The sequence below is a fragment of the Miniopterus schreibersii genome, assembly GCF_964146895.1.
Source record: "Miniopterus schreibersii genome assembly, chromosome: 18".
NCBI classification, from domain to species: Eukaryota; Metazoa; Chordata; class Mammalia; order Chiroptera; family Miniopteridae; genus Miniopterus; species Miniopterus schreibersii.
In genome coordinates, this window is record NC_138121.1 from 30,139,254 (window position 1) to 30,151,333 (window position 12,080).

The following is a 12,080-nucleotide window of genomic DNA, read 5'->3' on the forward strand; positions in this document are numbered from 1 at the left end:
CAAAAAGACTTCTTACTCTACCTTTCACCTTGGAGCGTGTGCAAAGGCGTGGAGTGGGACGGCTCTGTGTTCCTGATCTGAGCCTGGGGTCTCTGGTCAGGTCTAAGTGTGCAGGCTCATCTGCAAAGGGGTAAAGGGCAGAGAAGGACACGTGCACAAGAGACTATTTTAGAAAACCTTTAATTGCTAATTCCATTCTGTGCATTGATTCTTGAGAAAAAACACTGGAAATCTATCTTTCCTGAGCATAAGAATACAAATGACAGCAAGACACATTTTAGTGGCTATTAAAGAAGAGGATTTTTTTGTAATTAGCATTTTAAAAGCCACTGTCATTTAAGCAAAGTATTAACAGATTAGGGTGTGATCTTGTAGAAAGTTAATGAAAGTTTTCCCCTAGGACACAGCACTATTTGGTGCGATCAAACTTCAGTGCTGGCATGTGATTTCTGAGCTCCATCTCTTGCTGCTGGATGGCCAGTCAGCAGGCTGCCCACTGGGCACTCCCAGCTGGCTCTACTTGGGGCCAGAGAAGGAAGTAAAGGCCTTGTCAGAGCCTGCCATGCATGCTTCGATTTCCTCCACCGTGCGGGGCACACAGGTCAGCAGCTCTGTGCCACTGTCCGTCACCACGACGTCCTCCTCGATGCGGACCTGGGTCAGACCAATGGACTCTCAGGATTAGAAGGCCAACCCCCAGAGTTGGAGAAGCCTTCAGGGGCGTGGTCCACACTGCCCCTGAATGAAGGGGCTGGCTTCAAAGGCCTCTGGGCCACTGCTAAGGAAGGCCCATTCCATGGGATATGTGCTCATGCCACCTGCCCACCCTGTCCTTGCCCCTTGCACCCTGCCAGGTGGAGAGAACCCCTGGAGTGGGCAGGGGGTTTGTAGAATTTGTCTCTTCTGTTGAGGGTGAGGCACCTGTCCAGTGACAGACCATGAGAAAGGGCAGGCCAGGTCCTTCCCAACTGGGGAAGTCAAGACTGTCCCTCCCCACTAGGGCTCCTGTCCTGGGACAAAGGTAACATGCAGCAATGGGGGGGGGGCATTGATTGGCACTCACCCCACCAAACCCGCGAAAGCGCTGTAGGACCTCGCGGTTAAAGAAGCAGGCGCGCGCTGGGTCAGCCAGGGCCTCGTCCAGGAGGTGGTCGATGAAATAAATGCCCGGCTCCACCGTGAGCACCATGCCTGGCTCCAGGTGCCGTGCGGTGCGCAGGCTCCGCAGGCCCGGCTCGTCAATGCGCTCCACGCCCTGCGGTTACAGGGAAGGTGAGGAGGACCCAGCTGATGGCTCGCACAGAGGAACAGCCCTCATGCAGGCAGCCTCGTGTGGGGGCTGGCTCCGGCCTGTGCAGTCTTGCTGCAGCTGCAGGGGAGGCTTTGTGACCAGAGATCTGCAGCCCAGACTCCCCCCTGCAGTGCTGTGCCACAGGCACTTCAGAGAGGACCCTCTGTTCTCTGCACACACCCCAGATCTTAGTGGCCCTGCCTGTTACTCTCAGCACTGCCGGCGGGAGCCTGTGGACACCATGTGCATACACACAGGGCAAGCTGCCCAGGGGGCCTGGCTGTCCAGCAGCCCTCACCTGGGCCTTCTCCTCTCCAGGGGAGCAGGAGAAGCCAAAGCTGTGAAGCCAAAAAAGCTCTTAAGGAGGCTGCGAGGCGCCTGGGCTGCATCTCTTCTTCCAGGCAGCTCAAGTGGAAGCCGGCCCCAGAAGTGCCGAGCCTGGCTCCCCCAGGCCAAGTCCCAGGTTTTCCATGTGGCCTTCCAGGAGGAGGGACAGGTGCTGTCATCAGGACGGGCCTGCCAGCACCAGCTCTGGCGTGTATTTGCACAAATGCATGCGTACTCCATGTACATGGACCTTGCCCATGCTCTGGGCCATCCCAGAGCTCTGGGCCATGGCTCTTAGCACTGAGTGAGCAGCAGTGGCAGCTGCTCCCCGCAGAAGCACCCCCTCCCCGCAAGTGCGCACCCAGCCTGGGCCTGTCTTCTCACACGGGCGTAGTTGACTGCTGCCCAGGCTGTGAGGGCAGGTGGTGCCTAGGATGCTTGGAGAAATATTCTTGTCTTCCCCAGGTCACTGAGGTACCCATCCAGCCCTCAGCCAAGGCCTGGGGGTGAGTGGGCAGTAAGCAAGCTTTCTGGTCAGGCCCTGAGCTTGCCCTGCCCTGCTCACAGCAATCCCCTGAAAGCCCAGCTGCTGGAGACGGAGCTGTCATTTCTGACTGTTTTGGGGCCAAGAACATCAGACTTCAATTAGTGGTTCATGTAAGGTAACCAGAAACAGGCTGGCTCAGCCTCCATGGCTGGGCACAGCGGGGAAGGCTGTGACCATGATTCCATGAGGGCGGGGCAGCAGGGCACACAGAGAAACTGGCATACACAGCCCTTGGTGAAGCGACCAAGGCACTGTGACCCCTATGGGCCATGCTCTGGGCACAGATGCTTGTCTGGTGTGGTACCCAGCCCCACAACACTATTTGCCCAGAGTGGGTAAGGCAGGAGGATGGGGAACCAGAAAGGTCCAGTCTGGAATGACAATCCTTGTGTTTGGGCCAGGTGGCTGTGGGGCAGGGCAGGGGCCATCTCCTGCCTAGCAGCTGCTTGTCAGAGCTGAGTCGGGGTCTCTGCTCCAGGTTTTCCTGCTCCTGCCATCTGAAGTGTGTGCCTCCCTGGGCTCCCCCACCCCGGTCCCATACCTTTATCCTACCCCTGAGTGCCTGCCCCCTTTTTTCACTCTCTTAAGGTGCCAAAGCCAGGGGCCTGGCAGAGGCAGAGACCTGACAAGGTCACATCCCCAGTTCCCCTCAGTCACTATGGGCTATGCTGAGCTGCTCCATGCGTGTGCGTCAGGGAGGGGTGTTTGCTCAAGCTTGCACAGACAGGCTTCCTTCCTGAAAATTTCAGGTGAGGAAAGGGGATAATGGCAGGATCCCTGGGGGCACAGGAAGATATGCCCCCCAGTCCACCAACCACTCCCCCTTCAGAGCACTCCTGCACAGGAGTCTGCCCCTGGGGGCCACCAGGAGCGGCCAGAGCAGGGCTGGGAGAAGGAGGTGAGGCTGAGTGCTGAGCAGACCCCGCCGGGGAGAGGCGAGCCTCTGGCCCCTCTGGCCCAGGGACTTCAGCTTTGGGGGTGGGGGGCGCGCCTAGGCCCAGTCTAAGCCCACTTCCGCCCCAGCAGTGGGCTTGACGGGGCTCGACTTTTACTGGGCTCTGAGCAGAGGAGCCCCAGATGTGTCTGTAGGCCTGAAATAAAACAAATGACTTTTATAGGAAAAGCCATATTTTTTCCACAGTGTTTATCTGTCAGAAGAATAGACTGAGCACAAAGGGCTGCTTACTGGAAAAGATGAAAACAGTTTGCTGCCAATTCTCTCTGGTGGAAAAAAGTGCTTTGGCGACTAATGAATAGCGAACGTCAGCGAACAATGTCTGGGAGGCCCCTCTCGGCTCCCCATCCAGGGTGATGGGGAGAAATTAGGAAATTAAAACTGATTTTGTTTCTCCAAATTCAACTGTTTACACTTGAGGAAAAATAATTGAATAATAATGCTTCTCTTGAGCAATTTTTCCCCCCAAAAATCGTCCTTAGTGCTTTCAAAATACCCTGCAGCCAGCAGGCCTAGTCTTGGCTAAGTGGCTGGTGGGCCCCAGGGCGTGTACCGATTGCACAATCAGCCCCTGCACGTGGGCACCAGGCCAGGGGCAGGGCCGGGTGTGCCCCCACCCACCGGGGCCCCTAGAAACTGCAGCCACCTGCCGGGCAGGGCCTCCCAAAAGCCCTCTGGGTGGTCCTTTCAAGGATCAGTTGGTAGGTGGTGGAGGGGAAAGCCTAGCTGGAGATGGCCACAGAAGCCCCCCCCCCCCCCCAGCCAAGGAGCCAAGGAGGCCACAGGGGTGTGCTGGCCCAGGAGCCTGGGGGATCAGGGTGCTCCAGGGAGGGGCGGGGGCCTGGCCTGCTGCTGGCTTGTGAGGGCACTGGGCTCAGCTAGTCCCAGGGCTAGAGGGACCAGGGCCAGCCACCAGCTTGCGGAGACCTATCCCTGTCTGAATGAAGCCAGAGGCAGGAGGACATGACAAGCACAGTGCAAGTCCCTTCACTAAGACCCAGCTTCAGGGCTCCCACTGCCCTGTGAGGACCCCATGCACGGCACGCTAACCACGTACCAGCCTTCAGGAAAGGCCACGCCCAGTACACTGCCCAGGGGTCACTGTGCAGGGTGCACCTATTGTGCAGGTCCTGTGAGGTGGCCACTGGAGGACGCATGGTCACAGAAACTCCCACCTTGACCAGGGCCCTTGGGGGTGGGGGACACTGGCAGCAGCCTGGGCCAGGACCAACCAATAGGTGGAAGGGGCAGAGGGGCAGTGGGCCTTGCCAGGACCCCACTGCACTCCAGCTGCCTCCCAGAGCCCTAACCCACCCTGGGGAGTTCCAGGCTCAGCTACAGCCCACAAGCAGGCCACTTGCGCTGATGAGTCCACACTGACCTCTGGGTAGCCTCCCACGTCGTGCACATCAATGCCCAGGAAGTGGCCGAGCCCGTGAGGCATGAACACGGCTCCCAGGTGGGCCTGGACCATGGCGTCAATGCTGCCGCTCAGGATGCCAATGCGGGCCAGCTCCTCCAGGTGGATGCGGTCAGCCAGCCGGTGCATGTCAGGCCACCAAACACCTGTGGCTCAGAAGGAGGCTGCAGTGAGCTGTGGAGACTGGCAGCCTGGCCAGGGCTCCCCAGGGCAAGGTTCGGGGGACACATAACCCTCACACTGGCTAAGGTGGGAGGTCCTGAGGTGAAGGACAAGGGTGACGAGGCCAGGGCTTTCCCAGCCACAGCTCTTGAACTTGAGCCCCTTCCTCTCCACTGGGTCCTCAGAGGTAGCTTCTGTCACCGTGGCCAGGGGCCGAGCCAGGTCTGTTCCCAGCCCATGCTGTCTCCCCTGGCCAGTGTGTGCTTCTGGCGCCACTGGATCTCAGCCAGGTTCCTGGGCATCAGGAGAGGTGAATGTCCCCATCAATGGATATGGGGTGGCTTCAGGGAACCCCAGACAAGGCTCAGGCCCAAATGCTGCCCAAGAGCCTCAGGCTGTGGGGCCAGGGGAAGCCCATGGCTGGGTTGCACCCCCCCAATGGGGCTGAATCACTGTGGGAACCACTGTTGGGGAGCAAAGTTTTCTGGGGTGAAGGTGCAGCTGGCAGGGGTCTGTGGTGGGCCTACTACAAGCTATGGGTGACCATCTCTGTGGCAGCCCAGACATCCAAGCCCTAGGCTGCTAATCAAACTCATCTTTGCCCCATATTTCTGGGGCAAAGGTCACTGCAGAGAGCATCCCCCAGGGGGCCTTTGGGGGCTGCAGCCTAGGGCTCTTGGGGAAGCATCCTCAAAGAGCCTTGGCCTCCCCAGGGCCAGCCCTGCCCATGGGCTCCATGGAGTCCCACCTTCAGCCTTGCTCTAGGGCACTCGGTGCTCTGCATAAGCACTAGACAGGGACCTAGGCCAGTGATGTTCCTTGTCCCACCCCACAAGGGCTGAGTTTGGAGCAGGCCACGTGCCTGCCAAGGCCAGTGGCCCCAGGACACTCGGGGCAAGTTGGACAGGGTGGGGGCCTGTACCCCTATACTGTGCTCTGGCCACAGAGCTGGTCAGCACTGGTCTCTGCGGCCCCTTCCATGTGGGTGGCAACCCTGGCTGCCAAGGGACCTCCCCACCATATCCTGGCCTCCACACCACCCATTACTGACGATCTCTGCTACAGGAGGGCAGCACTGGGATCCTGGACTGTGAGGGCCTCGATGGGCCCCGCACTGGCCAGGGCTGGGTCCCCAAGGTCTGGCTGGGCTCAGGGCTCTGAACCTCTATGGCTGGCAGAGGGCAGAGGATGGGCTCGAGGGGTAGAGATGAGAGCCCACCCTGGGACAGGCCCTTACCTCTCAGACACTCAGCTGGGCACTAGTCCCCCAAATGGGGATTCCTCCCCTTCCAGAGACAGAGGCCCCACAATTGGGGTCTTGGGAGGGCTGAAGGCACAGGGCTGGTCCAATCTCTTGGGTCCCAGGATCCAGGCTCTGAGCAGGTGGGTGGGGCAGCACCCTGGCTAGTTCACAGGGCAGTGGCCAGCCCATGGCCCAAGGTGCAGGGAGACCCAGGGTGGAAGACACGGAGGCCTGTCCCTAGAGACAGAGAGCCTCCTTGGAGTCCAGCCCTGTTCTAGCCACCTCAGCCCACGAGGTACTGAGGTGGAGGTGGTGTTCTGGGGTCTGGAGTCCGGCTACCATCACAGCAGCATGGAGGGAGAGCCCAGCCTGCACCCCAGCTGGAGGGGTAGGGAGCTTCCTCCTGATGGTGTGGGGCTCTGGAATAGAGACCTGGGGCTGGATCCGAGCTCAGCTGCTCCTCACTGTGTGACCAGGGCAAGCCTTCACCTCTGTGAGCCTCAGAGGTCTCCTGTGTCAAACATGGCTGCAGTGTTGCCCTAGAGAGCTGGTTGCAGAAGCGTCTACCAGGGGACTGGGTCAGTATTCCCTGCAACCTGCTATAAGCTACTATTCACCCAGGGTGCGGCCAGCCAGACCTGGGTCCACTTTCTGTTCACTGTACTCGTAGGCCACAAGCTGGGTCTGCCTCAGCCTCCCCAGGCCAGGTAGTTGATGTCACAGCCTCAGCACCTGGTCTGAGACTGTCATCCTTGGGTACTCAGCATAGAAGCCAGCCCCTCCCTGGAGGCCTTCCCCAGTCATTCTCTCCGCTATCCCGTGATTTCTCTCCTTGCACCTAGTCCCCTGGACAGGTCTGCCTCCCTGCTTCTCCTGTGTCTCCCAGTAGAGCGATGTCCCTCCCTGCCACACACACCACAGGGCCTGGCAGAGTGAGTACCGATTTAGGGAGAGTGCACAGTATGCTCTTTCTTAAGGTCTGCTCCCACCAGAGGCTCCTGGCCTAAAAGAGCCCCCAAGCAGCTCTGCAAACTTGGCTGGCCAGCCCCTGGGGCTGAGAAAGGGCATCCTGTGTGGAAGCTGATGTTCCAGCTTCAGCGCAACTCCGTTTCTCTGTGGTGGGGGCCTTTTCCCGACACCAAAGGAGAGCCCCCAGAAGGAGCCTGCCTTCAATGCTGGCCAGCTTCCACAGTGGGCTGCGGTCTCGGCCTGGCCTCGGCGGAGGGGGGATCAGGTATAAATCATGCGCATGCTGGCAGCTCGGCTCCCCTGTCCTCGTGGCCCCTTGTGGGGCCGGACGTGTGGGCCCAGGCGGTCCCCATGGCGCCTCTAGTCTTCCTGGCCTGCAGGCCCTCAGGGAAGGCCTTGCACACAGCACTCTTGGCTGGGAGTGAGAGTTTCTGCCTGTGTGTGGTTAGAGTTGTGACAGTGACTAAACCTCCAGCAACTTGGCCCAGTGTCTGGCCCGGATGGTGGTTACGACACCCATGGCCAAGGCAAGGGTCCCTGAAGTGTGTGGAGGCTGCTGTCTTTGGGCTAGGCCGTAGGGGTGGGGTGGGCACAAACTGGAGGGGTGTCCCCGCCACCTAGGCCCAGGCCACAGTTCAAGGCCCACATGCTGACTCCTGGGCTTCCCACGCCCGGGCAGCTTGCATGCCCCTCGGAGCCCACAGGGCCCAGCCAGAAGCCATCAGCGGTCCCCCAAGCCTGCTCATACCGGGGACACCACGTTGGGGATCACACTGCAGAGACTGGGTGCTATCTGCCCTGCCCTCCCTCCCACCTCCAGCATGCACCAAATCTTGTCCTGTCATCTCGAAACATCTGAACCTGAAGCCCTCATGGGCCCCCACCTCTCCTGGATCCCTGCTGTTTCCTTCCTATCCTTTGCAATGTCTTTTCCCCCACTGCATCCTGCCTAAGGCCTGGACACTAAGGCCACCTCTTTAGATGGGGCCAGTCTGTGCCCTCAGGACAGAGCCCCAAGTTCCTTAACCTAACTTCTGTCTCCAGCCTCATACCTCATCCACTCCTGGGCCAACGGTGCTGAGAGCTGTGCCTTCCACCTGTTGGTTTCTTAGCTGGGGCTACTCCTCCAAGGGTCCTACCTTTGCAGACTCACTCCCATTCCTCCTGTGGGCCTCTGTCTTGAGGCTTTTTCCAGGAAGCCCTCCCTGACTGCCCTCTCCTGTGCTGTTAGGGCACAGCACACTGGCACAGCTGTGCCCTGGTTACAGCCTGAGCCCTGAGAGGGCGGGGCCTGTGCCTGCTCCATGCCTGGTACATGTGTGGCCTGTGCAGGAACCCCAGCCTCCCTCAAGGCTCTCTTTTAGCCAGTGCTGTCACCTCATGGGTCCAGGATTTGGGTGTGTCCCCACCCCACTCCTCTGTGCACTAGGTCCCAGGGTGGCAGGGTAGCCTCTGGGTCAGTGCCCCATCATCTGCCTGTTGGCTCAGAGGGACCAGAGACCTGGTCCCCAGGCCCCAGTATGTATCTAGAGTCAACAGGCCACCAGCTGGTCTTCTGTGTCCACCTGGTCCCCCTCAGGCCACACCTTGCCCTGATGGGCTGGGAGCCTGCTGGGCCTTCTGCCTGGGCTGGTTCCCAAAGCCTTAGCAGCATCCATCACAGTCTTGGGGCCTCCTGCCCAGAGTGTGACAGCCTGGGGGCTAGGAGGCCCTGAGCCAAGCTGGGAAGGCAGCACAGGACTGCCCCCACCCCGCGCCGCTTCCCAGCTGCATCCTCACAGTCACTTCCAAACAGAGCTCACTTCATCCTAAGACAATGGCCCTCCAGGGATGATATGTATGCCAGGCCCTGGGGGGTGCAGGAGAGAAGGCTCAGGGCAGGGGTCCCAAGGCAGGCCCTGTGGGCTGCAGGGAGCTGCCTGTAGGCTGAGCTGACTCAGGGCTGAGGGCCTTCAGCCCATCCCACCTCAGACCCCTGTCTGCTGCCAGGATCTCTGGGGACCCACTCAACCTACAGAAGGGCAGGGCAATGTGTGCCTGAGTTGCAGGCCCCTGGATGCTGAGCTGAACGTGGCTGCCTTGCTCAGTGTCCTCATGGTCCCTTCCCCCACACCCTGGCAAAGCACCCCTCAGAGTAAATGAGGCCAGGGTGGGGGGAACTCACCCGCTGTCCTATAGCCAGCAAGGGGGCTTATTAGGCCAGAGAGGTGACACAGGGCCCAAAGACAGCCCTCTGGGTCCTGGCTCCTGCCACAGAGGGCACCTGTGGTCTGGGTGACACGCTGTCCTTGCACTTCTGCCAGCTGACTCCCGTGTTCCTTGCCATTTTTAAAGGAGAGGCCTGAGGAGAGTCCTGCTCCTGCCCCATGGAGGGAAGCACAGGCCACAGGAGACACACGGTGAACCTCGTGGGCCAGCACAGCTCCCGGCACCTTTCTCCCACTCAGTCACCACAGCTCTAACAGCATCCTCTCCTATTGTCTGGCCCACTCTGGGCCCAGACAGTTCCCACCACTGAGAGCCCCAACTTCACGGTGGCAACACCAAACCCTGACACCAGGGGCAGAGCTAGGAGTGGGGACAGCTATACACAACCACACTGGTTGTGCACAGAATGATGGAGGATTGTTCCCGCACACCGAAACAACTGCTTCTACAGACCATGAGGGGCCCCAGAGCCCAATGCGCAGTCTGCACCACCTATGTGGGAGCCTGGGGGGCAGGGCTCAGGAGGTGGGGCCCTGCAGCCCCAGGCCAGGGTGACCAGGGTGGGTGGTGAGCAAGGAGGGAGAGGGAGGCACACTGGGTGTTGGGAAATGGGAAGTGAGGCTGCAAGAGACCTGGGTGCTTACAGGGGATCTCAGTGCTCCAAGGTGACTGGAGGGACTAGGTCTGCAGAAAGCCCTGCAGTGGCTGCACCAGCTCAGACACCACCTTTCTGGTTGGCCCCTGCTGGGCTACCCCAGCCCTCCCCACAGTGCCGCCTCACCTCACAAGGGCAGGGGCCCCATCAGCACACTTTGGTGCCCAAGGAGACAGGGTGGTCTGCACGGGAGAGGCCGCCTGCCCTGACACAAGCCATGGAGAGCTTTGATTCCACCCAGCCAGAAGCCAGCCTGTGGCCTGGGGGGTCCAGGCCCTCTCCTGTGGGGAAGGCGTGGATGGCATTCTATATCCACCCAGCTGCCTGACCCATTCCTGCCCACCCTCGTGGGGCCCCTCTGAATGAGCTCAGCTCTCCTTCCATGGCTGAGTGACCCCAGGACCAAGGCCTGCCACCTTCAGTCCCCAGGGCTGGGCCCCAGGGTCTGTGTGTGCTGTAACCACTCCCCTCTGCCTCTCTGGGCATCTTGCGGGGACCTCGGCTGTCTTTATTCACTCCTCCCTGAAAAGGTCGCACAGGAAGTGCTTGTGCAGTCTCGGCGGGTATTTGTCTTGGCTTAGGAGCTGAACCCACAAACCAGGGGCATTTCCGCTAGGCCAGGGCATGGGGCTGACCTGGCCACAGCCTCCTCACTGCTGTGGGGAGGCAAACTGCCCCATCCGAGAGCAGCTCTGCGGTTATAGGACCCTTTCCCTGCGGGGCCTGCACTGCAGGTGACCTCAGTGGAGCCCAGCACAGGCCTTGGGAACTGGCAGCAAGTCACTGTCTAGCAGTACCTGGGGTAAAGGTGTGGGATACTGTGGGGAACTGGAGGCCCTGGTGTAGGCCCAGCCTGTGTCCCACGCTGTGCTGGGGCAGAACCGCCCCACAGTCTAGCTTAGCCTGAGGTCTTGTGCCTGCCTCAAGAGTGGCAAGGCTGGGCAGCCCCACAGGACTGAGCACCAGGCCTTTCTTAGTACAACACAGGGCCCTGGGGACTTGCCTGTGAGCCTGGGCAGAACTGAGGCTGCTCTGTTGGCTGACTAAGCTGGCCAGGACACCAGCTGCAGAGGTCCTCCCAACAGGCTTGCTTGTGTGGGGGTCAGCGGGCAGGTAGGGTTGTCCAGGCCTTGGCCACCACTGCAGTCTCAGCACCAGGCAAGGACTAAGCAGTGCCAGGGGCTGGACGCTGTCCTTCCAAGGCCCTGTCTGCCTAACATCTTGCCAACTGCCCTCCCCAATAGCCACCATGCCTCGGCCTCACTCTGCCTGCCCCGCTGTCTCCAGTGTGAAGTGTGAGCAGCCCTTGTCCCTCTGTACTGTGACCAGCAGCACGCTCAGGTCCAAGCAGGCCCGCTCCATGCTCCTAAGGGACCCGTGATGAGGTGTGGGTACATGGGGGACCTGGAGCTCAGGGTGGGCTCCAGTCCCCTCCCAGCCCCCAAGGGCAGCTGAGCTTGGCTGCTTCCAGCCTGGGGCCTGGGTCTCCGGGAGATCTCAGTTCACAATGTCCTGTGCAAGGGTGAAGAGTCCACCTAAGGAAAGGCGACGTGGTTTGCTCAGCCTACATGGCGACAGTCCACCCTGGTGCAGCTGCAGAGGGCACAGTGTGGGAGCAAGGAGGAGAGACCCTGGTGCCCTGGGGCTGTGCCTAGCACAGGGCCTTCCTGGGGGCCGAACACCACAACCCACCTTCACCAGCCAAAGCCGCTTACTACATCTGAAATAATTACTTAAATGACTGATGTTATTCAAAACTGAACAAAATGTGCTCGTCCCTGGGGTAAAGAGGGATGTGAAGAGAGGAGACATGCCCTTGGGGTGACTATTTCCCAGAGGCTGGATTTCACAGGCAATGGGGGATGGGTGTGGTTTAAGGGTCATGGAGTATGAAAAGGTCACAGTGAGCACTCCCTCCTCCCCAAGACCTCACCCCCTCCGTGGATGTAGAAGCACATATGAATCTGTTTCTCGTGCCTCCTTCCTGTCACAGGAAAGGGCCACTGGCCACCCCATCCAGCACTTGTCCTCACGCAACAGCCTGCCAGGGAGTTACCCCGCAGTAATTAGGGCAAACTACTACTTAGAGGAGGCCGCTGCCTTTTTTTAAAAACATTTTAAAAATTATTTTTTAACCCTCACCCGAGGATATTTTTCCCATTGCTTTTCAGAGAGACTAGAAGGGAGAGAGAGAAGGGGAGACACCAATGTGAGAGAGACACACTGATGGGCTGCCTCCTGCACGCAGCCTGATCAGGGCCGGGGTCGAGCCTGCAGCTGAGGTGAGTGCCCTTTGCCGGAGT

General features: G+C 59.8%; 1 protein-coding gene across 1 annotated transcript in view; it reads right to left on the minus strand.

Moving 5' to 3' along the window:
- Nucleotides 1-163: 163 nt before the first annotated feature.
- PEPD (peptidase D) overlaps nt 164-12,080 on the minus strand; it is a 109,853-nt gene continuing 97,936 nt past the window's right edge. The window contains exons 13-15 of the mRNA XM_081118572.1: nt 4,502-4,686; nt 1,064-1,255; nt 164-654 (exon numbers count right to left, since the gene is read on the minus strand). Of these exons, the coding sequence (XP_080974698.1) occupies nt 517-654; nt 1,064-1,255; nt 4,502-4,686 (515 nt within the window). The 3' untranslated portion in view covers nt 164-516. The remainder of the gene's footprint in view (nt 655-1,063; nt 1,256-4,501; nt 4,687-12,080) is intronic.